General features: G+C 48.2%; 3 protein-coding genes across 3 annotated transcripts in view; 2 read left to right on the top strand and 1 right to left on the bottom strand.

Moving 5' to 3' along the window:
- The window catches only part of LOC115308328 (kielin/chordin-like protein), a 59255-nt gene extending 58474 nt beyond the window's left edge, over nt 1-781 (bottom strand). Inside the window, exon 1 of the mRNA XM_029966215.4 lies at nt 636-781. The gene's annotated coding sequence lies outside the window, so the exon portion shown is untranslated. The remainder of the gene's footprint in view (nt 1-635) is intronic.
- LOC8027206 lies at nt 327-25825 on the top strand. The gene is made up of 3 exons (XM_029966214.4): nt 327-420; nt 5990-6063; nt 20344-25825. Exons 2-3 carry the CDS (start codon nt 6038-6040, stop codon nt 25412-25414), a joined length of 5097 nt encoding a protein of 1698 aa, XP_029822074.2. The 5' UTR covers nt 327-420; nt 5990-6037; the 3' UTR covers nt 25415-25825.
- LOC115326276 (tigger transposable element-derived protein 6-like) lies at nt 14322-16088 on the top strand. Its single transcript, XM_029987079.4, has one exon. The coding sequence runs from the start codon at nt 14405-14407 to the stop codon at nt 15926-15928; it is 1524 nt and encodes a 507-aa protein (XP_029842939.1). The 5' UTR covers nt 14322-14404; the 3' UTR covers nt 15929-16088.
- Nucleotides 25826-26297: the final 472 nt, after the last annotated feature.

The following is a 26297-nucleotide window of genomic DNA, read 5'->3' as shown; positions in this document are numbered from 1 at the left end:
TTTATCAAACGATTATTATGCATCGTTGAGTGCTGCGGGTGATCTTTTGTTTACATCAAGAAAATCTGCCCACAACAACAAAGGTTAAAAGCATATATAATGCAAAATTAGCAGGAAATACGGATTCGAGTGCGTAAATAAGAAATATTAACATCGGGGAAAGTCAGAAAAGTGAAAAACTGGGTTAAATTGCGTAAGCCGCTAGACGGCGCAGCACCTCTGTTGCCGTTGGGCGCCGTCTAGCGGCCTAGAGGGTAGCGGGGCAGCTAGTCCCTGAACCGGAAATCGAATATTCCTAAGCCTAAAAAAGTCAACTGCGCAAGCGCAGTACGAACTCAAAATCACCTCCTAACGTCTCTCAACAGAAGCTTCCAACAGGCAAGAACCGCCAAGTTAGGCTTGCTCGCGAAAGCTGCTAATGTAAGTTTTTTTTTAAATATTATACCGCCTCGAAACAAAATACAGTGCTCGGGACCTCGGGTCTTCGGGGCCCAGTAGAGTTCGGGCGTCCGTTGTGGTCCGGTTGTTTTTAGCGGAACTGTTGAGCTATTTCATTTGCGGGTTTCGCGGGTTTCATATATGTGAACCTCTCCAGGCACTTTTGGTTGTCCGTGGCTTGGTGCATTGCTACTTACGTTCTGATAACACCGCGGTATGAAGCGGGGCAGTTCCGATATGATTATCACAGGCGGCGAGGCGCCAAAGCGTTTGTGTCGCTACGTATTTAGCGCGGGTTGCTTATCGCGCGCTTTTAGCCGTTGAGGGCGTTCCAGTGCTTTTGGCTGCCCGAGTTCGCGGTTTTGATATTCATCGCCGATCACGTAGTTCAATGCAAGGTCGGCGATTGAACTCGAAATTGTTATGCATTCCCGCGTTACGGCAATGCTTGTAATTTTGCTTGTCGCTTTATGATGCTGTAATTTGCCGGTCTTGTTTTCGGGATTTACCTGCCTCAAAATACGTCATTCAATGGCCGCCATATGACGACATTGGTTTTTACTTTTTATTTTTTGCGTGTGTTAATAAATTGGAATGCTTCTACACCACAGATTCAACCATTTGGCCAAAGCCTAGTCATTTTCAATATGAAAATGACATGATATAGGTTTAATGGTAGCCCAAATTGACCTACTCGGATTGATACCTTTTAAAGCTCTGAAAACATGCCGCTCCACAATGAGTATTCACGTGGCGCCATGATTCAGTGGTCTTGCTAAGTTGCCATCGCTGCGTGCTAGGTGTGTGCACTGAAGACCGGAGAGGCCCATTCCTACCTGCTTTCTTGTGTGCATAGTGTTCTCTTACCATGGTTGGCTGTTGTCATGTTGGTGGGCATATGGCTGATGTTTACCGTGCATGTTCCAACGTCCATGGGCTTGAAGTGAATGCGTGTGCAAACGGCTCTCCGAAAAAAACATGTCACATCGAAAAAGTTTAGTCGCAACGGGCCGGTCATGTTTGCACGCTGTGCTGGCCAACTGTGCTTACAGTAGAATGACATATCACAGATTGCGTAAATTGGAATGAACGTTTACCTCAAGCATGAGACGAGTGTGCTTATATCCGCTAGTCCTATGCACTGGATGTCGTTCCCCATTTGCGATCATACCCTTAAAAACAATAAGGGTTAAGCGTCGTCTACATTCATACGGTGTATGCATTTGATGATGATAAACTTTTAATTTGGATGTCTTTCCCCATAAACGATAGTAGCGACAGGCGTTGAAAAAGAAATAAATGTTACGATCAGATTCTATACAGGTAGGAACTGAGGGAGGAGCAGATGAGAGCATACGGACGTGTTTGAGCAGTGGGTAGATGCAAAGGGCTAGCTTTCCGTCTACCCACTAATCAATCCAACCAAAGCTCGGTGTTCTGGCTTCCCAGCGTGCTATCGTTTCCTTCTCTCTCTTGGTTTCTGACCGTAGAAGGCGTGCAAGCCCGTCTGCTTTGCGCACCTTGTGCGTTTGCCGTAGAAGGCGTGCAAGCCCGTCTGCTTTGCGCACCTTGTGCGTTTGCTTACTTGCCAGATGCACCCAGATGCTTTTATTCCCCCCCAATCTCAACCAAAGACGGTGCGTGCTTGACTGCCTCATCCTTGAGTGTTCCCTGCACATTTCGTATATTGCCCTACGGTTTTCATGCCCCTTCATGCGTCCCGATGCACTAGACGCATTTTCGAACAATTGCTTGTCCTATAAGATGTGCTTCAGTTTGGGATGTGTGTATGTAGCAAAATTTGGGTGTTGTCCTCTTGCTCCATTGCCACGTTTCTAAGTCATTAACGTAAAAGGCTAGCCAGTAGTAGAGTGCTAGGGCCATCTGTCAATAACTGTTCACTTCAAAATATTGTGTTCTTCGCGTTCGTCACTGTTGCTCGGGTGGCTTTGTCGGGGGGAGGGTCAAGAGATTTCGTAGAGAATGGACCTCATTCTCTCTGCTGTTTTAAACTTGCAGTTTTGCCAGTGACCAGCTTTGGTTTGTTTATAGGACTACTTTGGGCCCTTACTTGATGTGATAACAAGAATTAAAATGACACTGGCCCATCAATGTGCTAGCATTTTTAATAGAATAAGAGAGCAAGCACACTGTTGTTGTCGTTGCTCAATAGACCTTATTCATATTTGTGGTGCCACCTGTCGGAAACATTGGAAACGTGATTCAACCTGCCTCAAAGATGGCGGCACGCCGTCCTTGTTTTGAGATGCAATAGGAGGCCACTCGGAATGTGATGCATCTATATCGCAGTGATGCATCAACTTACTCAAGCCATTCCTCGTCAATCTGAGCGCCTCAAATGCAGCACTCGCATTTGGATTCTCAAATTTGCTGATCTGCACAAAATTCTTGAAGGAATCCCCTTCTTCGGGCTTTTTTCTTGACATAAAATGTTTCCCCATGTTGCCAGGCTTATGTCAGTTTTGATCCCTGCACCCCTGCTGAACACTAGCGCCTTGTACAGTGATATCGTGAAGCTGTGCGTTTGTAATGAACTCCGAAATTTGCAGAGCACAGTTTTCGCTTTTTTGAAAGTAAGAGATTAAATGCATACTTAATGATTGGATACTGTGATCGATTATAGACCTTGTAGAATGTCATTGTGCGAAAAATTGTTATTTTTAAAAACCAACGGTCACCGCGATTTTGGAACTCCTCGTCCAGAATCGGTTTGGAATGCACAAGAAGAGGTTTCCATCTTCAAATGCAACTTGTCTATAAAAAAAATTTCTTTATACGAGAGGTATTGCCTTTCTGACGATTTTTATAGAGAGACTGAAAGAATACTTGTATTTTAATGGTGATATCTCCTGAGGTGAGAATCCCGATCCCAGCTTTATCTTTGGCAGTTAGTAGTGATAAACCGAATCTTCCGATCTTCATATTCGGCAAAGTTCGGCACATGTCAAACTTTTGACGAAAAGTTTGGCAAATATTCGATAAATATTCGGCAAATGTCTTTGTATGTGTGTGAACGTGACTGGGCCTTGGATTGCAAATGGACGCTGTGCGATTGTGCGGTTACCATCGTACAGTGTGGTACAACCAGCGGTTATGGTGAGGTGTGGAGTAGGCAACACGGTAACCTTTGTAAGTGTGGTTCTCTTCAATATTTTCTGCCTCAAGAACAGAAGACTGAGTAGTAAATGACGCAGTCCACTGCGCAAGTGACAAATGATGCGGTGCATTGTGGATGATGTGATTTTCATTTTATCTTTTTAGTGATGCAACGAGGTGGTTAAAATATTGACTGACAATTACTTTAAAGCTCTCCTCACAATTATAAAAATCCTGTTTTCGGCTCACAGGTAGTTTGTGTCAAAACAAAATAATAATGCTTTTTAATTAGCATTATTTCGTGCTTTTCATCTATCTGCATAAAACTAAACAGAACTACCATGCTCGCCGTTGCATATCCTACATTCCTAACCCTTTGCAGCTTCCTAAACGTCCGCGTATGTCCTAAAACCAGAAGCCGGCATTTGAAAGGTTAAAAATGAGACAAAAGCGAATATGGGACACATACTTTCATGCAAAGCTGACATCAAGTGACTCAAATAAAAAAACATGCATATTTACATTAATATTGTTACCTCTTCCAGTGAAGGCTCAGCAACCGTTGCATTTGTTTTCGCACATGAAACAGTGACTCCCACAGAAATTAAGAATGCGGTGTTATTGCCTTTATTTAAACAATGTACACACTTTTGCAGGCTTGAGCTGATGAGGCCTCAAAACCGAAACTCTTGTAGCGTGATTCGTGACTGCGCCCGCTACTACCCAACCAAAGAGTACCCAACCTCATTGTCACGCCACTTGTGCAAGAAGTCACTAAAATTTACAGTAAACGCACAAAAATGACATTGGTACAATTATCTTGTAGAATATCACCTTATTATTAATAATTGTGTCAATATGCATCACAAGTCACATTTCAGTTAAGGAAAAGAGAAAAACCTTTTTTTGGCAAAAACACTAAACATCAACGTTAAGTCTGGTAACAATTATTTTTGCCGAATCTTTTCCGAATTTTTAGAAAAGTTTGACTGTGCTAAATCCCAAGAGTCGGTGCCGAATTTTCGATTCGGCAAAAGTTCGGCAAAAGCTACTTTTCGTTCGGAAATGAATCGGTGAGATTTTTACGACGCTTGCCGTTTTTAGCGCTCGAGACTTGGGAACGGAGTCTCGCAGCCACTATCCTGCGGGCCGCTTACCAGCGAGTCGTGGGTTGCCTCTCGTTTGAGAACCCTGTTCTGTGCGAAATAAATGCTTATTTACGTAAATTATCCGCATTACTGGCTTGCTTTCGAGCCATGGGAAAGCTAACTGCACATGGCACCTGCCGCAAATCACTGCTTCTACCACACCGACGTGGGTCATATGGCGATTCCTCTTTCTGTGATATGTCGCTTCAAGCTGAGTGAATACTCCCTATGCATGGCTCGTATTAACGTCACATTGGCTACCATTGTGGTGGTCCTGCTGCTGGGTGAATACCTTCTGCAGCTTACATTTTGCACCCTCTGATTTGTTTTTCTCTGCAGGAACAAGTAGGTTTTTTCTTTGTGAGAGCAAGTGGGTGTGACCACCAGCATGGTGTGGTAACATCACATGCAAGCCATGTATAACTGCACAGTTGCTTGGAAGGGAGCATAATTATATAAGCATCGGGGCTTGTCAGCATCTTTTTCATGTGCCGCTACGGTATTTTCAGCCTTGTCCGTTTTTTTAGAGCGTAGCTCTTAGGCACCCATTTTCGGGTTGAGCGGCATCAGCGTCAACGTAACCGCGCTTATTGCATTATGGGACGTTTTCTGCTAAAGTTAGTGGGGAAATTTTTCCACTAGATTTAGCGGAAAACTTTCACCGCTATATTTAGCGAGGAATGTGACGTCACGTGACTTCAACAGCAATTCAGTTTCTCCGCTAAATTTAGCGGGTAAATTGACGCCGCGTGACTTCAACAGCAATTCTGTTTCCCCGCTAAATTTAGCGGGGAAAATGACGCCACGAGTTCATGTGACGTCACCCATGAACAAATTCAGCGGCAGGAGGAGGAAGAGAATGAGGAGGAGGAGGGGCATACCCTCCCCTCCTCCTCAAGAGCTGCGCTCTAGTTTCCCATTACAGAGATTTGTAAACGTCTTTCATTTTTTCAAAGGTTCTATAAATCACTGGGTGCAGTATATGAAAGTATGAGCTTCCATTTCAGCCAAGGATGACAATATGGAATGCAGACTGCGGAAATCTCGTGGCAGCGTACCGCCAGCAGGTGTTCGGCACAACTTGCTATGGCTGCCAGTGAATACCATTTATTCCCCAACATTGTTTTCCCTGTGGAAGCACGTCAGCCGTTACGAAGGGGTACAGATGTCTGCTTTGTGTTGTTAACTGTTGATCAGCAGAACCTCATGCTTATATGAAACATACAGATATTTGTGGAACTTAATTTTTATGGGCTCAGTAATTCACTCTAATATTACTCTTTCAGGGCCATGGTCTTGGAGATTTCCAGGAAGTGCACCTGTCCTTGGTGCTAATGGATTGTGATGTTACTAATGTGAAGTAAGTGTTGAAAATGCCGTTTTTGTTCTCTTTTTGCCAGCTCGAGTTAAACATCGCCTTACTTCTTTGCCTTTTTCCTCGTTAGTTATCCACAGCTTCTTTTTGCAGTCACCTATTCCTAGGCTTTTGCATGGAGTTGTCAAAAAAAAGATTGAACGACCATGATTTGAGTAGAAAAGAAGGAAAAAGGGGGAATAGGCACGAGTGATTAGACACTTTTCGATTCAATGAAATATCAAGTTGTAAATATATAATAAGTTGTAAAGAAATAGCCTAAGCACAGCTTCTGTAGGCCTTTTCATCTCATAGTTGCCTGACCAGCGGATAGAGGGCACTATTAGGTTGTTTCGATTTGGTTGGTTTCGGTTTCGACGTGCTCGCGACTGTGTTACTGTTTCATTTAGTTTTTGCTGAATTTTGTGATACGAATGCTTACCTTGCAGCACAAAATGAAACAGCGGTACTGAGCCACGCTGAGGACTGCGAAGTGGGTTCGAGCCTAAATTGCAGGCTTTTTTACCAACACCTTTGATGCATCTCATTACGGTCGGCAGCGAAACGAGTGACCTGATGTGCAGGGGAGATTTCCATCGTCTATAGTCATACTCAATGACGCTAGTTTCCAAAACAATAAACTAATGAAGAGTCTAATACATGAATGTGATGAAGCAGGTTGACAGCTAGATTAGCAGTGTGTTGAATCGGAAAGAACGGATGAACTTATGAGTTTATATACTGACTGTTTTGTTTTCTTAAACACCCAACTTGTAGTGAATTTCGCAGACTGAAAAAGTCTTGTACAATGATGCAGAACATTTATAAAAAGAATTGATGTTGTCTCAGCAAGTCTTATTTTAAAAAAAAATTATATACTCTAGAAATATTTCAACAGTGCGACCAAGGCTGAGTAGGAAATTTCTTTAATTATCAGCCCTGTAAAGTACTCGCAGCATTTCACAATATTGCCTTTAGGAAATAAAACTATTTTTATATGAACATTTGCTTACAGTGTACACAAGATATAACATAACTGACAGGCTCGTCTAATTAAATCTGACATTTAGTCTTCCATAAAATTAAAGTGTGCAGGAGAAGTACTTTGGAAAGTTTGGCCGAAGTCTAACGCTACGGAACACTGCATTGACCTGTGTAAACATCTTGTTATTTGTTTGAACAAAGGCTGGGCGTCCATAAAAATTTTATCCCGACTAATTTCTACCCTCTAATCAATGAATTAATCTATTAATCTGTCTTGTTAATTTTTTAAAATCGAAATTGCATATATTTTTGTATGCCTTTGCTGAATATGTGATAAACGGTGCCATATACAATTTTAATTTTGAATCGACTCCTATACGGCGTGCAAGTTGGTCTGCACCTTGCACACCTTGTGCGTTCGCTTACCTCCCAAATGCGCGCACGTGCGCTTGTTTTCACCCCGACCTCAACCAATGACAGCGCAATCTCGATTGCCTCGTCATGGCGCGTTCTCTACGTTGTCCTGCGATTGATGTGCCCCTCTTTGCGTTTCGATGCGCCAAAGACTTATTTTAGAACCCTTGCTCGCCGTATACATTGCCGAGAAGAGTTCCGAGACACTCATGCTCGGAGGTTATTACTTCAGCTGCATGAGGCAAGGAGGTTTGTTGATATTTTCCGGCAAGAGTGGCCTCCTTTGATTGCTCACAATATTTTCTGCTGCGCTAAACCGACACTGGCACGGCGTTGAAGTGGCTGAGACACGTGTAACCTTCTGCACTTGTCTGGAGTTGTGAATCTCGCCCTTACAGTTTACTTTAGGTTAAAAGTTTACCTGAACTTTGCCCTTCATATAGGTGTACTCGTCCAAAATTAATGCATTTAATTTGGTTCGTCAAAATTGTACCGATGAATCAGTTTAGAAAAACATTAATCACGATTAAATCATTAATTGATTAATAGTAGGTCAATCGATGAATCTCACCCTAGTTTGAGCTGCATGTACTCTCCCCCTTGCTTTATAAATTTTGGCGTCGCCAGCCACTAAAAGTGAACCTCTATTCGCCATCGACAACGATGGACTCTGGTTGATTTTTGTGCAGACGGCTTTTTTCGGCGTCAAATATTGCGGACTCCAGGCACTGGCGAATGTTAGAACAGCATGTCCAGAATTTTTGCAAACGCAAGAAAGAAAAAAAAAAAGTATTGTGATTACTGCGCATGCACCAAGCCCAAACTGCATTTGGGGTAGGCCCATAAAGGCAACGCTAGTTCTGTGCGTATTCAAAGGTTTTGCGAATGCTATTCTAAAACTCTGTACTCTTAAGCGCCTTTCACACGCTTGCAACTGACTATAGTCGGTGACAGGTCAAGAACGAAGTGGAAGCTCCTCCCACCCCTTTCCACTGCAGCGGAGCGAACGGTGGAGAGGAGGTCGCCTCCTCTCCCGCGTTCGCTCTACTAAAGTGGAGAGAGGTGGGAGGAGCTTCCACTTCGTTCTTGACCTGTCACCGACTATAGGACCGAGAGTGACAAAACCGGTTTTTAAGCCTCTTGCAACAACATAGGATTGGATGCACTGCTGCGGAGCAGGTCTTACGCTGCCGCAAGAGGCTGAAAAACTGGTTTGTCTCTTTCGGTCCTACTCGGCTGCAAGTCTGTGAATGGCGCTTTAAGCTGTTTGTGACAGTTTCTTACATATGAAGTCCCAGCCTTTGTGATAAATAAATTTAGTGTATTGAACTCGTTGTCTAAAGACAATAAATCACTTGAAAGACTGACAAAATGGGACCGAGAGACACTGTATATTGTACAGTATAATAAACTGCACAATATACAGTTTATTAAAACTGTATATCTGTAAAACTGTGTATGTGTGATATTATAACAAATCAAAAATCTCCTGATGTTGACATAGCATTACTCCTAGCATCAGATGAAATGCAAGTTAAACTTTCATTGCCTATCTCCTTCATGAGTTCCCTCACATAATGAACAGGTACTGTTTTCAATCTATTATGAATACAAAGGAGGATGCTTTTGGGAAACAGACATCGTCTCCTTATACGCCGACTATTCTTGACACCTTCTGATCCTAAATTTGCAATTTAGCGCTTCTAATTGCAAATGTTCTACCACTATTTGTAAATAAACCTTAGTTGTTACAAGTGATTCACCTTTCAACCCTCGTGCTCTCTTAGGCATTTACATAATCAATGTGGCTCGACTGCCAATGCTGATTCCTGTGCCACATCCTCCCACACATTCAGTACGTCGATAATAAAAATAGTCAAATCTAATTACAAAATTAACGGTAAAGTTGTGCACATTTGATGTAAGGCAATTAGGTAGTAGTTATAAGTATAGGACTATACTTTACGGAATAAGGCACGAAAGCGTGGTGAAACATGACGAAAACCACATATGCGGAGTGGAGCGACGAGCAGAAGCAACCTAATGGCAGCCGTGTCACATGATTCCCAGATGGCAGCTCCCATGCGACTGAGGATGAAAAGGTGTATAGGGGCCAGTTCTTTTCCAGTGCTTCCTTGCTGGCATCATGCTGTATGGAGAGTTCTTTGTGCTGGGATAGATTGAGAGGACAGCAGCCCTTTCAGCTTGCTAAATGGGGTGTCGCGCTCATCAGTTCCTGCCCGTTTTGTGTTTTTGGCTGTCAGTCTTTTGGTTGGCTCCATAACGTCAGATATACCTGGCAGAAATTATCCTTGCCTAATGGTTGACCCTTCCACAAGGCCGCAAGACTCTTGAAAGTGCATCCCTGTTGACAATGGCCTGGACCTTGTTGGGGTCAGCCTCCCATGGAAATGAACGCTAATTTTCTTGATATTAGAGAAAACCGAAAGAGACAGAATTGGAGCTGCCCTTAAATGGGAAGCACCCAATTTCCTAGAAAAAATCTCTTAAAGTACAGCTTTAGTTTGCGTTGACCCGGAGCACAAGCCGCACTTAATTGTGGCGAAGTTGCTTTTTCTTTAACAACGCTTTTTTGCTCCGTTGCTTACCTTTCTCGGTACAGGGGCGATTCCAAGTATTTAAGTCACGCTAGTGTTCCCTGGTGGTAGGGAATCTCACACCCATGCCCTGTTTTCTCCTAACACAAGCCCCAATTTATGCGGATTTTAAATGCGATGGCATTTAAAATCGGCCTTTATTGGGACTTGTGTTGGAGAGGCACTCTGCACGATGTCAACGTCGGAGGCTCGGCTTTTGGTCATCTTCCAGATGTCCTTGACCCACAAAGCATCATTGTTCATCTCCTAAGACGTTTGGGTACTCTCTTGCCAGCAGATCACACTGGGACCCTGTGTTGTTCTTGATGGCTGAAACAAGGTCATGGTTTATGGTGATCAGCTGCATTCTTTGAGATGTTTCTCTTCCCAGCAGTGGCATCAAGTTGCCTGCAGCGAGTACAAACCTGATGAGTGTCTTTTGTTGTAGGGCTGGTCAAGTGCAGTTGGTACTTCCCTTCTGGCTCTATATTGTGTCATACATTTTCAGCTTTCTAGGAGCTTCTTGTAGGGCTTCTTGAGCATAGCACTTGGGGTCACATTTGCTGAGGCTGCATGCACTATCCACTGGGAACTTGATAGCTTCATTATTCTCTCTTTTGGAGGGTTACAAAGATGCCCTTTGTCTTTGTTGGATCTGTCCGCCAGGGGGCCGGCATTCCCGTTTCCGGTGGACTTGCTGCCACTCTTTGTTCTTCCTTCGACCATTAGCCATGATGTAGCCCTCATGTAACCTTTCGAGTCTTATGTACCTAATGAAGTACTTATGGATACTACGCTGGCAATGAAGATGGAGTCGGACGACTGAAGCAATGAACGGTGAGCATTGAAGTTGTTTCAAGCTTATTTAAGCTCAACATTTCACAACAGACGCCACCGACATTCTCGACGCTCGTCGCATGCGACACAGGAGTCGAAACAAGGACAAACTACACCGAAAGGCTTGAAGCTTTTTTTTTAAGCAAATTTTATTGAGTACGACAAGCGGAAGTGATCTATCCTGATCACGTCGGTGGGAGCTGAAATGTAGGCTCGCCTACGAAGTCTTTTGGCGCCAAGGAAACCTATGGAGGTAAGCTATGCAGACATCCTCGAGGTACTAGCGCAGCACCTCAACCTCGAACCTTTGGAGATTTACAAGACGTACCGCTTCCAAACAGAAGTCCGAGGACCGAGTGAGAAAGTGGCGTGCTACTTCGCCAAGCTTCCCAAATCGCGGACAATTGCAATTTTGTCGCTGCTCTTGGAGGAAATTTCCGCTATCGGTTTGGTTGTGAAGGAGATACTATTGGCCAAGCCAAAGATACTGGACCTCGACGAGGCACTGGGAATCGCAAGAGCTGCAGAAATAGTGACTGAGAATGTGACGCAGTTGTCTAATACAACCAGCCAGGCGCAACTGCCAACAAGTGAAGGGTGCACTGCAAGCAACTGTGAGACGTCGCTTTCTGATGAGAGCTCAACAAACACCCAGAAGAACTTGGCACGACCGTGTATTTGTTGTGGTGGCAGTACACATCTTGCACCCAACCGCCCTCACAAGAGGACAACATGCTTGAAGTGTAAGAAACGGGGACCTGGCAAGTGCCTGTCTTGCTCACCAGCACGAGCCAGGACGACAACATTGGTTTCTTCATACCAACATTTTGTCAATGGAGGACGATTTCGTGGAGAGTGACTCCTTGCAGCGCCTGTACTCTGAGCATGGTGCAATCAGCTGCTCAGCCGATCATCAAGCCTCTGAAATGGGGGCAGGTGACATTAAACATGGTCTTGGACATTGGCTCACCTGTTTGTGTCACGTGGAAAGGCGCTTAAGGCAAACATGCTGCTTCAGGGCCTCTGCTCAGTGCAACGGACAGCAGTTTGTTCTGCTACCTAGAAAAACTGCCGGTCGTGGTAGCCCTGCACCTACCAGTAAAACATCTGTCAAACAAGCTAACAGGTTCCTGTATGTGATGGAGTATCCTGGCCCACTCTTGTGCAGTCGTGATACGATCCACCAGCTTCAGCTTCTCTCTGCAGAACACATCAGCAGCCTGCAGCCCTTGGGCATAAATGGGGCAACAACGGTCAAGGCACTAAAGGAAGAGTTCAGAGACCTCTTCAAAGAAGAATTGATGCAGGGTGCCCCAGCACATCTCAACCTGCAGAAGGATATGTATGTCAACCCCAAGTTGCTGAAGGCACATCCACTGCCATATGCATTGCACAACAAGGTCGCTGCAGAACTGGAGAGGTAATTGTGCAACAGTGGAATCTTACCACCAGTACCTCATTCCGAGTGAGCCACACCACTGATGCCCGTCACTAAGAAGGATGGAGGAATCCGCATTTATGGTGATTCCAAGGTGACACTTAACACTGCCTGTGATGTGGAACAATATCCCCTTCCAAGGATTGAGAACATGCTTGCATATTTGAAGGGCGGTTAACTGGTTTTCAAAGCTGTACCTGCGAGATGCATACTACATGTGTCGCCCTGGACGAAGAATCCAGAAAAGCGTGTATGATCAACACACAAAGGGCTTTACTGCTACAACCGTCTTCCGTATGGCACTGCCTCGACTCCTGCTCTGTTTCAGCCATCCTGGTTGCAGAGAGGTGCCAGGGCTTTGGCAAGACCCTCCGGAAAGTGGTTGCGGCATTCCGGGAAAATGGCAATTTCGCTTAAGAGTAGACAAGTGTGAATTTGGCTGTGAGAAAGTTCTGTACCTGGGTCACTAGATTGACAGAAATGGACTCCAGCCATCAGAACAGAAGCTCAAAGCCATCATGAAGGCCCTAGCACCACCAAAACCTACACGAGCTTCGCTCCTTCCTGGAATTCATCAGCTATTACAGGAGCTTCCTACCTCAAATGTCACAGCATCTAGCTCCACTCTACAACCTGCTCCGACAGAATGTGAGGTGGAGATGGGGACCCGAAGAAGATCTCGCATTCAACAGGGCAAAGCAAAGGCTGCTGTAGTCAAGCCTCCTGGTGCACTATGACGCCATCTCAAGAACTGATCCTAGAATGTGATGTATCCCTGGAGGGTGTTTGGGTGGTGTTGTCCCATAACATCAATGGAGTGAACAAGCCAAAGGGATTCAGGTTCAGGACACTCACCAGTGCAGAGAAAAGTACTCAACACTGGAGAAGGAGGCTTTAGCACTCATATTCAGAGTAACCGAATTTTGCGACTACCTGCTGGGTAGAACATTCACACTTAAAATGGGCCATGAGCCCTTGGTGGGACTTTAAAAAGAAAAAAAACAGAGCAACTTCAGCCACTGCAGCTGCCAAAATACAGTGTTCGGCACATACTCACACTAGGAGCGTACAACTACAACATCCAGTACAAGCCTGGACAAGCAAACCAAAATGCAGATGTGCTGAGTCATTTACCACTCCCACACAATGAGCCCAAAACTGAAGCAGCCAGAAACAGCAGCTGAGTACAGGCCATGGGCATTCTGGACATCAGTCCGAATTCCTGGAAGCAGCTGGAAGACCTGAAAAATAAAGGTCTTTTTCTAGTTGCGCTTCGAGAAACAATCGGGAAAGGATGGCCAAGGAAACTGAAAGATCCAGCTTTTCAACCTTTCTGGCAGCAGAGAGATAGCTTTTCCCTGAAGAGTCTTCTCTTCCAAAAGGAGAAAGTGGTCACCCCTGAGAAGGCACAATATGCTTTCCTTCAAGAGCTCCATGACACACACATCCTTATCACTGCAACAAAAGCACTTGCACGGCCAGTACTCTGGTGGCCAGGTATGGATCAAGCAATCGAAGATGTTTTGCAAACTTGTACAGTATGTCGACAGGCTGCACCAAGCCACTGGCGGTACAGTCAAACCCGATTATAACGAACTCGGATACAGCGAATTATTCCTTATATCGAACACACAGAATTCTCTGATTAATATCTATGCAAAATATATCTCGCATAACGAACCGCACATTGGATATATCGAATTCCCAGCGCTCGCGAATACCCGAAAAAAGGAGCGGCTCCGGGCGCCCGCGGAGTCTGGCTTCCTCGCAATGCAGAACCGGTTCGCCCGCTCCGCGCCTCGCATGAACGAACGAGGGAAAGAGAAAAAGGGAGCCAGCTTTCTTCGACCTTGGGCAGCGAGCGAACGGAGCTGACGATCAACGCGCGACTCCGCGTACTCCGCACAACCGCGACGCGGCCGTAACGCCATCTGTCGGAGAGTTGGAGAACGTCGTAACCTTGCCATCCTTCTCACATCTGGGGCTACGGGTCCTTTCGCAAGCACGTCGTTGCCGTTGGCAGTCTTCGCCATTTTTCTTTTGTTGCGGTTGGCAGTGCGTGCAGTCTGCTAGAATAATGACGACAAAGCAGCGGCAAGCGCTGCCGCTTTCTGACAAGGTGGACATTATTCGCCGTGTCGAGCGCGGCGAGAAAAAATCGGACGTGGCTGCAACCTTCAAGATCGCCAGAAGCACGTTGAGCACGATACTAAAGAATAAGGCGACGATCAAGAACCAAGCCCGCGAACGGCCGAACGCCGACAGCAAACGCATCCGGAAACCGGCCTACGACGCTGTGGAGAAGGCTCTCTACCAATGGTTCCTGGACATTCGCGCGCGGAACCTACCCGTCTCTGGTCCCATGCTGCAGAGCAAGGCGAAAGATTTCGCTTTCGTCCTGGGGGTTGAAGGTTTCACCGGAGGCACTGGATGGCTGCAACGGTTTAAGGACCGCTACTCGATTGTTGGAAAAGTCGTGGCTGGCGAGAGGTGTTCCGTCGATACGGAAGGCGTCAAGAAGTGGATTGATGACAACTGGCCGGCAATTATTGAGAAGTACAAGCCATGTGACATTTTTAACACGGACGAGACTGCGTTATTTTGGCAGCTGCTTCCAAGCAGGACCTTGGCGCTCCGAAATGAGGACTGCCATGGTGGAAAGCTGAGCAAGGTTCGCGTCACGATCCTTTTGACGGCCAACATGGACGGATCATCGAAACTGCGCCCGCTAGTCATTGGCAAGTTCAAGTCGCCTATATGTTTGCGAGGATGCGGCCCCCTACCCGTAACATACACCTTTAACAAGAAGGCGTGGATGACCAGGGTGTTGTTCGAGACGTGGCTCCGCGACTGGGACGAAGAATTAACATCAAGTGGGCGCAAGGTTTGCCTACTGCTCGACAATTGTTCCGCTCACCACTGCGGTGTATCGCTCAAGAACATCGAGCTGTGTTTCCTGCCGCCCAACGCAACGGCAGTGCTCCAACCACTTGACCAGGGCATCATCCGTGCTTTCAAACAGGGCTACCGAAAGCGTCTTGTAGAGCAACTTCTCGTCAAGATGCGCGTCGGCGGAGAGCTGAAAATCGACTTGCTGGGCGCGATCCAGATGCTGAGCCGCGCCTGGTGTGATGTCACGAGCGACACAATTCGAAATTGCTTCCGGCACGCTGGACTCGGCGTGGAAAACGGCGAAACATCGGGCCCAGTGCAAGAGAACGATGACATAGGAGTCCTCTGGCAGGAACTTGGTAGCCTCCCTGATGCGTTGCCCGAGGGAGTCGACCTCGAAGATTTTTTGACGGCCGACGACGACGTTGCTGTGGCTGCAAGCCCTTCGGACACAGAGATCATTGCGGATGTGGCGGCAGCTGCTGCCATTGGTGACTGCGAGGAAGCAGAGGATTCTGAAGATGAAGGTCCACCTCGTCCGACGCTTCACGAGGCACTTTCAGCGGTGGACGTGCTCCGTCGCTACTGCTCCGACATCGAGGGAAGCGGACTGGAGTTCGTACAAGCAGTGTCACGCGTCGAGAACGCCATTCTTATGGATGCTGCCAAGTCAAAAACCCAAGCGAAGATTACTGCCTACTGTGAATAGATTGTTCCCAATAAATGGATTTCTTGAACAGTAAGTGGCATCGCGTTTTCTTGCTGTTCGATGTCCATAAACCCGTGTATAACGAACATATCGTAGAAATTCGTTATACGCGAATATCTCCATAACGAACTACTTGATATATCGAACTAGACGTAGCGTTTTATGCAGTTCGTTATAAACGGGTTCTACTGTAGTACCACGAGCTTGGCCTGTGATCACTACACCTTGGACAAGAATCCGCGTGGATTATGCTGGACCTATCGAGGATACCATGGTGCTCATTGTGGTTGACAATTGCTCTGGCTTGATTGAAGCTCTACCAACGCCAGCTGCAATTTCTGCAGACACAGTTGAGCATCTGAGAAATCTCTTTGCCCATTTTAAACTCCCTGTCTGTCTCGTGTCCAGCAATGGAGCACCATTTACCTGATCATGATTTACCAAATTCATATCCCAAAATGGGATTTGCCAGCTAAGAGCTGCACTTAACCATCCACAATTGAATGGTCTTACAGAGGGAGCAGTGAGGATGGTTAAGGATGCTTTGAGGAAACTCAGGAGATTCCCTCGCCACACACTTGGCAAGATGGCTACTTGTGCACTGTCGCACACCATGGGCTACAAGAGTCCAATCTCCAGCTGAGATAATGCTCAACTTCCACCTGAAGGTGTGCATGGACCTCGCCACTTTGGCTTAAGACACAAGGGCAGACATGGAGGGACTAAGCAATCTCAAAGAAGGCACTTTGGTTTTTGCAAGGAACATTGGAGTTGGTAAATGTTGGGTGCCAGGGGCCATCACGAGGGTATTGGGTAACTGTATGGCTTTAGTGCAGTCCCATCACATCTCAATAACATGCCACATTGATCAATTGCGCCTTTGCCATCAGAACTTGACCCTTCTCGAGTCGTACACTAATTGGCCACCGGATCCCAGAACAGGACGCCCTGTTCGTGCACGTAGACCACCAGTTCGGACCTTCAGCTCGTGTGGGGCAGAGCCGTATATGGGGAGAGTTTGGTCAGTCTATGATCTCGCCGCCGTAACGCTCTCCTCCCAAGTGAGCCAATCAGCACGCGGCGTAGAGCGAGAGGCATGAGCGCATGCGCGTGATCTCCCGGCTGCTCCCACTTGAGTGGGGAGGGCCGCCATCTTCGATCATTCTCCTGGCGGAATGCGTGGGATCGGCATCTAAATCTCGATTATTGCCTTTTATATTGCTGGCTCTGGCAAGAAAATTACATTCTGTTATTCCTCAGTGGGTTAAAAAGCTAATAAATGAAGATTTTTCGGCTTATGGCCACAAACTTTTATTCAGGCGAATAAGAAGTCGGCCCGTAGCAGACGACGCGTAGCCTCAGCAGCGCTCTTCTCTGACAGCGTTGCTAAAAAATGGCTGTCGTCTCCTCTCTGCTCCCTTCTTTCTCTCTCGCTTTTTCGGCGCTCTCCTCCCTTTCATTTACTTTTCTCCTCTCCGGCACCTTCGTCGCCACACCCACGGGCCAAACTCTCCCAATATACGGCTCTGGTGTGGGGGAGTGTTGAATCGGTCCGCCAGGGGGCCGGCATTTCTGTTTTGGGTGGACTTGCCGCCACTTCTTGTTCCTCCTTCGACCGTTAGTCATGATGTAACCCATATGTAACCTTTAAGTCGTATGTGCCCGGGAATGGCTCAGGCAACTTCAGGCTTTGTGGAAACAGCACCTCCATCTCATCCGACGCATCGCTACGCGTTTCGGGGGAGCAGGTACCCGCACTATTCGTATCCTCACACAGGCAGTACTGATATCCAAGGCTTGCTACAGAGCTGCTTGTTTTGACCTCACAAAAGCGGAAATCTCCCAATTGGAAGTACTCCACCGTGCGTGCCTCCGTGCCATTATGGACCTCCCCCGTCATGCTCGCGCGGAAGATCTGCACCGCTATGCCGACCTTCCTCCCATCCAAGCGATAATTGACACTTGCAACGCGGACCACCTCTGCCGACGGTTATCCTCTGTGGCTGGACAGCTGCTCCTGACTCACCAACACCAAGTACCTTGCCATTCTCCACGGAGGCCGCGAGACCTAATCCTCAAGAGTGTCTCCATGGGAAAACTTCATGGTGCGTCTCCCCAAGCCTTTCACCCAAAGAACCAGTTGGGAAGAGCATCGAGAGGAAAGAGCATCCCTAGCCGACCGCAAAGATAGAATACCAATAGCCATCTTTACCGACATTGCCTGGTGCGAAGCCACCCAACGAGCCACCCTTGCCTGGGTCAGTGGCACTGACGTGCATGCCGAGACATACCACTATTCACAAGACCCCAGCACCTGTCGCTTGAACTGGATGCCATCCATCTGGCACTAGCCCATCTGAAGGCGAACAGACCTCAAGCCAGCTGTTCTGAACTCATCCGGGTTCTGGTTTATACGGACAGCTGAGAGGCCGTCACTATAGGCTTGGGCTCACACCCCGTCAGGGCTCCCTCTGCCAGCGCATTAAGACCCTGTGCGCTGAACTACTCCCCACCCACAACATAGAGGTGCGGGTGGATTGGGTACTGGGACACGCGGGCGGCCGAGGCAATCAGGCCGCTCATGCGTGTGCGAGCGCGCAAGTCAAGTCTCTGCTCCGACCCTGATATTTCGGTCCCACCTGCACTACTCGACCTTGATCACTGGGAAGAAAAGGCCGCTGCCAAGAAGGCGGATCGCCTTAGTCTCAAGGAGCAGACCCCTTCACCCCTACCGAGAGGTCTGCCTAGAGGTGCACAAGTGCTCATTCATAAATCACGCACCGGGGCCGCTCTTACTGAAGACGTCCTGGCCTGATGGAGAACCTGCACCCCCAAGAGAGGGTGCCCGCCTGCTACAGAATACCCAGGCGGTACGTCCACCTCACACACGAGTTCCCACGCCGAGTCAGCGCAGTCAACCGAGGCTCCCAGCCCGGCGGTGACCTGCTCTACATGTTCTACAGGCGTTCCCCCTATGGTTCGACATCTATTGTGGGAGTTGGCGGGGCTCCAAACTGAACGGAGTCGTTTTCTAGACTTTCTAACCCCAAGAGTAGTGCCTGTGCGAAAGAGACGCTGCTGTCCCTCTGGGACTTAGCGCGCACGACGGGCATTGACCGAAGGATATAACCTTCATCCTTATCTTAACAACAACAAATGCAACAGTCTTGCTTTTCTGAACTGTCAGAACCTCTTCTGAGCTAATCATCCATGACAGCATGAACAGTGTTTTTTTAGTTGCGCTGTCTTGCAAAGTGCATGGTTTTCTCTGCCACCATGTGAAAAAGATTTTCCTCAGGCTGGGTGCAGTGTCTCCTTAAATGGTTAGCTCTAGGTCTTGGCTGATTTTGGCATGTAATTCTTTGCATTCTGCTTTCCAATGACAATAACCCGGTTGTCGTTGTGCACATTACCTTCATCTCTTGTGCGGACATTTCACAAATGGTGCATACTGGCGTAACCATATTGACTCTAGGCTCTTCCAACTTCAGTAGCTGTATGCACAGCTCTTCACATGCAATGCCGAAGGCTACCTGGTCTCTGATCATCTTGTCACATTCTTCAAAACCACATTCCTTGACTTTCAGTTTCACGCCTGTGAGAAACACAAGAAAGGTCTCAACAGGTTGATGCTTGCAGCAGAAGACGTAGCATGCATACACCTAATGGCATTTCGGCACATAGTACTCGTCAAGCTTTTGGAGCATTAATGTTAAGTTTTTGTCTGAGTGAGGGATCTCTTAGGCAGGGGCACCAAAATTCAACATGATGTATATTTCGACTGCAGGTGTACTGGCAATTGTAAGGAGCAGGGCTACCTTTTTTTGAGCAGACTTCTTATCTTGCTCGGTAGATACAATGTAGGGATTAAATCGGTGTAAACTGCTGCCAGCTTGCTCGCAGGTTGCCTGACGTGCATATGCATGCTGGTGCTCCAATGGGAACCGACGCCGTTGTTCCTGTCACATTGATGTGCCGCTTACTATTGGTGCTTGCTAGGAGCACCTTCACTTTACAGTCTGAGTCTGCGGTGCACTACTACACTGTTGCACTTCTGACACCCACTCTGATGTGTCTTTGTAATCCAGACAGATTGTCTTAGTGGGTCAAGCGGGGAAACAAGTGAAGCATGGCGTATAGCTGTGAATGCCATCTTTTTTTAGTGTTCGCCCTCGTGGCGATCGATGATGATGATTGCCTTTAATGTGAAACTGGTATAAACTGAAACTAGCTATATTGACATATTGTAACAGTAGGATTTGTTAGAGCTTCTGATCTGAGCAGACAGCATATGGTTGAGATAATAAGTTCCTTTTGCGCTCTAACACATCATATGCTAGAGCATTTGCTCTCCAAGTTTATTTTCCCACTTGCACTGTGACCAAGTTGGAACACCATTTCTCTCTCTTTTGCAGTAACGAGGTCGTCATTCCATTTGACACGAGCGTTGGCCAAGAGCTGTCGGATTGTGAAGCCCCAAGAGTTCCGTTGAGGACTTTGCTCAATTCAGCTGGCGGACCCTCAAGCAGGGGGTGGACTGCGGTACCGCCGTCCAGGGTCACTGTCAAACGTCCGTCGGGCCTTCTGCCCCCTGCAAGGACATTTTCTAGAGTCAGAATCCCGCAGAAATCCTTCATTGTGGGACCCTTTCGAAGTCCCTTTGTACTCATGTCGGGGCCACGGAATTGCTTGGGTCCACCGTCCGAGCCTCAGACAACGGGAAAGTCTACTGCCCAACACACCAACGGGCCACCCATCCTGGTGAAGCTCCCTGTCACAAAACCGGTGGCGGAGGAGAAGAATGTCAGGCCAACCGGGCCGCCAGAAACGAGCGTGGTCGGGGAGCTGAGAGCCAAATGGGACGCTGCAACGAAGACGCTCATCTTTCCAGCGGCAATGCCCTCCTCTGCAGTCGGGGCACTTTGCCAGAAGCAGAACAGCAACGTTGTGTTCGTCGACAGGCTGCGGCAGAGCGTACAGGGCACCACTAGCGCAAAGGTCACGGTCGTCGGTGGCGGCAAGATTTCCTCGCAAGGCAGCCTTCAGCCGTCGCAGAGCCGGAAAGCCATCATCGTGCAACCGGATGGGAAGAGAGTGGAAGCGGTGAGGGTAGACGGAGATCCACGTCCTGCCAACCAGTGTCCGGCGTCTTCTACGGTCCACAAGTCCAGTCTGCCGAGAATCATCACGGTCCAACCCCCTCAGAACGCGAGGAAAGTGGAGGTCGTCATCACACCGCCGCATCCAAAAAAGACGTTGCCCTTTAGTGCCCATTACAGCGTCGTGAGCTCGACGCCAAGCACTACGTCGAGCGCTTCTAAGATTTTAAAAGTTGTTCCATCTTCTTTGACGCCAGCCACAAGCAGTGTCTTGTTTAGCTGCCCTGTCCCCCGGGCCATTGAGGTGTGCAGCTCCGAAAGCTCCAAGCCTCTGCAGTCGCTTGCTCCAAAACTCCCGCCACTTGGCTTCGGTCTGCCTAAGGTTTGCACTGCACAGTCGAGTGGCCCGGATAGTGCTAAGGCGGCAACCGTTGTCGTCAGAAATGTAAGGAGCATTCAACTCGTGACAGACGATCCGAAGGCAGGTGACGAACCTGTCAAGGTGTCAGTGCAGCCAGTCTCCACATCCAGCGGTAAAGCCGGTTCTGTTGCTGGTCTCGACGGGGCCGCTCCACCCAAGCAAGAGGACTCAAGCTCGCCTTGTTTCCGGGACGAGAAGATTACGAGCGATCGGAAGAACGAGAACCCTATCGACAAGGCTGCTCAGCCAAAGCCAGAGACTGCACTCTCTAGCCATACCTCTGGCGCAAAGATAAAAACTGATCGAAAGAGCCCGGATCCTATCGGCAAGGCTGCTCATTCGAAGACAGAAATCACAAGCCCAGCCTTTACCTCTGATGTAAGGGTGAAAGGCGAGCGAGGGAACCTGGATCCTATCGGGAAGGCAACTCAATCAGGGCCAGAAGTCTCAAGCTCAATCCGTACCTCTGACATACAGATGAAAAGCGAGCAAAAGAAGCCAGATTTTATCTGCAAGCCTGCTCTCCCGAAGCCAGAAGCTGCAAGCTCGATTCATACCTCTGCTGTACAGACAAAAAGGGATGGAAAGAAACCGGACTCTATCTGCAAGCCTGCTCAACCAAAGCCGGAACCCACAGGCTCAGCCCACGCCTCTGACGTGATGATAAGCAGACGAAAGAACTCGGATCCTATTGGCCCGGCTCTCCAACCAAGGCCAGAAACCGCAAGCTCTGCCCACACCTCTGACATAAAGATGAAAAATGAGCAAAGGAACCCAGCTTCTTTTGGCAAGACTGCTCAACCAAAGCCTAAGGCCGCAAGCTTGCTCCCCACTTCAGACTCGAAGATTAAGAGCGACATAGAAAAGCCGAGTGCAGTTCATAGGAATCAGGGTAATTCTGGTGCAGACATTGAAATGGAAGATTGTTTCATCACTTCAGTCATAGGCCTGAGGTGTCCCCCTGGAAAAAATACCGAGCATAATGAGCAAGAAAAGTTTATGATGCCAGTCATCTCAAACGTCATGAGCCTTGCAGATATTCAGAACTGGGACAACATAGAGGAAGAGGAGGCTGACATAGAGGTGCCTGCTGAGGAGCAAAAAGTCTCTGAAAGCAGTAAAACTGAAGCCAGCTGGTGCCAACAGTTTGTGTCTGAACTCTACTCGAAGGACCAACCAAAGCCCTGGAATCTTGATAGCACTTCGCAACAGCCGCCCGACAAAAAACAACAGCGGGCTTGCAAAACCGTGAAGGAACTGCTGTCAGATGCTTCGCAACAGCTGTCCGACAAAACACAACATCGGGCTTGCAAGACCACGAAGGAACTGCTGTCAGATGCTTCGCAACAGCTGTCCGACAAAAAACAACAGCGGGCTGGCAGGACCGTGAAGGAACTGTTGTCAGATGCTTCATTATTGGCGGCAAATATGACGGTTTTTCCGTCGCAGTCGACTGAAAAGCAGGATGTCGTTATTGCGAAACCAAAGGCAGTTTCAATCGAGATTGTGACTGAGCAGCCCCAGCCCATGAAACGAGAGACTGTGGCCCCATTGAAGTCGGAGGCATCATCAGGGTCAACAAATGTCACATCAAAGTTGGAGGGATCAAAAGATGACGTTTGCGAGAAACTTCAACAAGCGATCGCTCAGATAGAAGAAGTCACACTAAGGTCACGCAGTGCGTTTGACGAAGCGCAAAGGTCGATGTTGGAGAGCATGTTCAACAAGATCAAGAAGGACACATGCCTGCTAATGTCCTCAAAGGGAAGCGAAGCTGAGAAATCAGTGCCCGGGGGCTCGCCGACTAAAAACACTGTGACGAAGGAGCCTGTCTTGGATGAGGTTTCATCAAAGGTAACTCCAGCAAAAGACAGTGTTGCTGACAGCCTTGCGGTGAAAGTGCCCCCAACGAAACAGAGCTTGGGCAACATGCCTAATTTCTCACCTCCAGAGAGTATGAAAAAACCGCTGCGCCGCATTGTCATTACGTCGGACAGCAGTGCATCTCTCAATTCGAATGCCATCAAGGATGGCATTGAGAAGTTCCTGCAAGCCAACAAGATTCCAAACTATTTTTCCCAGGACGAGTTGCTGTCTCTGCATTGGGATGGAAAAGACATAAGGACCTTTCACTTTAAAAATGGCCCCGATGGACAACCAGCCAATAGCTCCGGTGTCGCACCACCCGCGGCTGCCACGCCCGTGCCACAGTCAATGTTGTCGACGCAGCCGTTGACGACTTCTCGTTGCGTCATAGTGAACTCCGAGACCGACAAAGTAACTGCACCGAGAATGGACATCTCCAAGGTGAAGCCGACGAAGTACATTCAACCCAAGCCTGGGGGACCAACAGTAAGCTCTGTGTCAAGCATTTGTGTCAAGACTCAGCATCAATTGCTCGGCATACCAAGCGACCCTCAGGTCGCAACCACGTTGAGCAGTCAGCAAGCTGCAGCCGTGCCACACGAACATCAAGTTCTGTCTGCACCGGGCCAACATCAAGCTGCGACAGCACCGATAAAGCCTCAGGTTGTTGGCCCTCCGGTCATGCACCTGGGTTTTAACCAGGGCAGTGCTGTGCCCCAGCTGCCCCAGAACAACAATGCTGGCATCCCGACCAATGCTCCGGTTGCGCAAGCACACTTGTACGGCTACCCCATCAAGGTTGTGAAGAGTAACGGGGAAGTAGTGAGTATCGACCCTCCGGCTGGCTGGGCCAGCCGACTACAGATGACGGGTGCACTTCCGCCCGAGGGCATGCAGTTTGGGTTCCGACCACGCATAATCAAGATCGTCAAGAACAACGGAGACGTGCTCCAACAAATGTTCCTTGACAACCGGACCCTGTTGCCCATAACGACGAGCACGGCTGCGCCTTGCAGTCAGACCCCAGCGAGGCTTTCGAGCGCACCTTTGTCAAATGCGAACCCTCCAGCCTTCATGCAGATAGTGCCCATTTCTCTCTCACGAGCCGTAGCACCACACAGCAGCACGTCGGGCTCAACGCTGCCCTTGATGCCTCCAGAGTCACTGCAGCGGCTCGTGTCCAGCGCCATCCAGGAGAGCGGCTCCAAGACCTTGCAGTCCTCGAAGCAAATTATGGTCCAGTACGTCGCCAAGAAACCAGAGGCAACCACAAGCGAGGCCAAACCGGGCGGGGCCCCTGCGCCGCCGATACCCGAGGCGCCGGAAACAAAACCCGAAGCTACCAGCTCTGCCATGCTCGACTTTTCAGAAACGGACACGTGCGACGGAGACGAGTTCAGGGCACTCCTCGAGCCAGAAGTCGTTTTGGAGGAAGCTAACATGCTCTTGAGCGTCCGGGGGGCCGAAGAAGACTCCGGGAGCGATAGTTCTTCCTCGGACAACTTCGTTCCGAGCTCCCCCGGATCCGACGACAGCAATTGTGCGACCTACAAGAGGCCCGCCACGAAACGACAGAAGCGGGCCATGGCAGCAGCAGCCAAGCGGAAGAGAGCAAAGGCTGCTGCCCCGAAGCCGCCTCGGAAACGAGGTGCGAAACGGAAGGCTGCGGAGGGCGAGGAGCGTGGCTTGGTCCCTGCTCGAAAAAGGAGGAGGCGTTCAAAGAAGGCGTCGAGACAGCGGCAGAAGCCTGCCAATAAGGGAGCCAGGCGGACCACCCCCCACATTCCCGTGAACTGCGCCAATTTATCCGACGTGCCATGCATGGTGGTGATGCACCACATCAGGGACTCTCTGCTACACAACGGTCGCGTCGACCTCGCCAAGTGCGATGAAGAACAACTTTTTGTCGAGGCCGAATCTTCCGCGGTTACACTGTGCCAGGGCACGGTCATCGACGTTCTCGGCTGTGCAACTGCGGTGGAGGAGGTCGCTCTGTCGCCATCCCCCGATATGGCCCCTAAGAAGGAGAAAGAGGAGCTGGCACGGTTGTTGAAGGACCGCAAGAAGGACCTTGAAGAACTGCGAATGAGATACAAGTGATGATGTGCGAGTGCGGATGTGCGGGTGCGTGTGTACATTCTCACGGGCCTCTGAAACACGTCGAGGCGAGTGCTTCCATGTCCGCCGTGTACATAATGTTTTGAAGTTGTAATTTCATTGATGTGAAGGGCAGGTCATGTGTTCACTTCTTTCTGCATCCAGGTTTGACCGTGTGCCATGTAGTTTCGTGTACATCTGCATCTGGTTCACTTACATTGATTTTCTTTGTGCACTCGTTGCATGTAATCATTTGCAAGTCTAATCAAACATTGTCCATTTGTATTGCTTTGTATGTAGCACTCGGCATTAATTTTAACGCTTTGTATTTATTTCAGAGTCCTCGGGGATTGTCTTTTATTCAGAGTTTACCAGGGACAATGTTTCGGCATTAAAATTGTCTTTTAGTGCAGATTGGTTCATTGGTCACTCCTGATGGGTTTCTTCATATGTTTTGATTTCTTAGAACTAGTTTCTCCCACCTGCTGACAAATCATGTCTGCCACTCTGTCGTCCACGCAGTGTAGTCGGCTTTGAATTTTGCACATGACCAGCAACAGACATTTTAAGCCAAAAATAATACTGCAAGTAAATTGGCTGAACCATGCCGCACAGCATATCAGAGAAGAGACATAAAAATGGGAGACGAAATGATCATGTGTGTGGAAGCTCAGTTCCTGCATATGGCATTTTCTTTGCTGGGTAGCAAACAGCATCTCGTCTGCAAGTTTTTTTAGTGAACCTATTTATTTGCATTGGGTCTCGCTGCACCCATTAGGGCATTATAGCAGGGTTACACAAGCACGTGCAAAATACACACTGTGAATACGCCACAGGAAATTATGAGGATGACAACAAATTCCAGTCCCTACCTGTACGAATAAAA

This window comes from Ixodes scapularis, unplaced genomic scaffold (genome assembly GCF_016920785.2).
Source record: "Ixodes scapularis isolate PalLabHiFi unplaced genomic scaffold, ASM1692078v2 PGA_scaffold4__175_contigs__length_147842914, whole genome shotgun sequence".
Classification (NCBI taxonomy): Eukaryota; Metazoa; Arthropoda; class Arachnida; order Ixodida; family Ixodidae; genus Ixodes; species Ixodes scapularis.
Note: the sequence above shows the minus strand (reverse complement) of the source record. Positions and strands in the feature narration are given on the sequence as shown.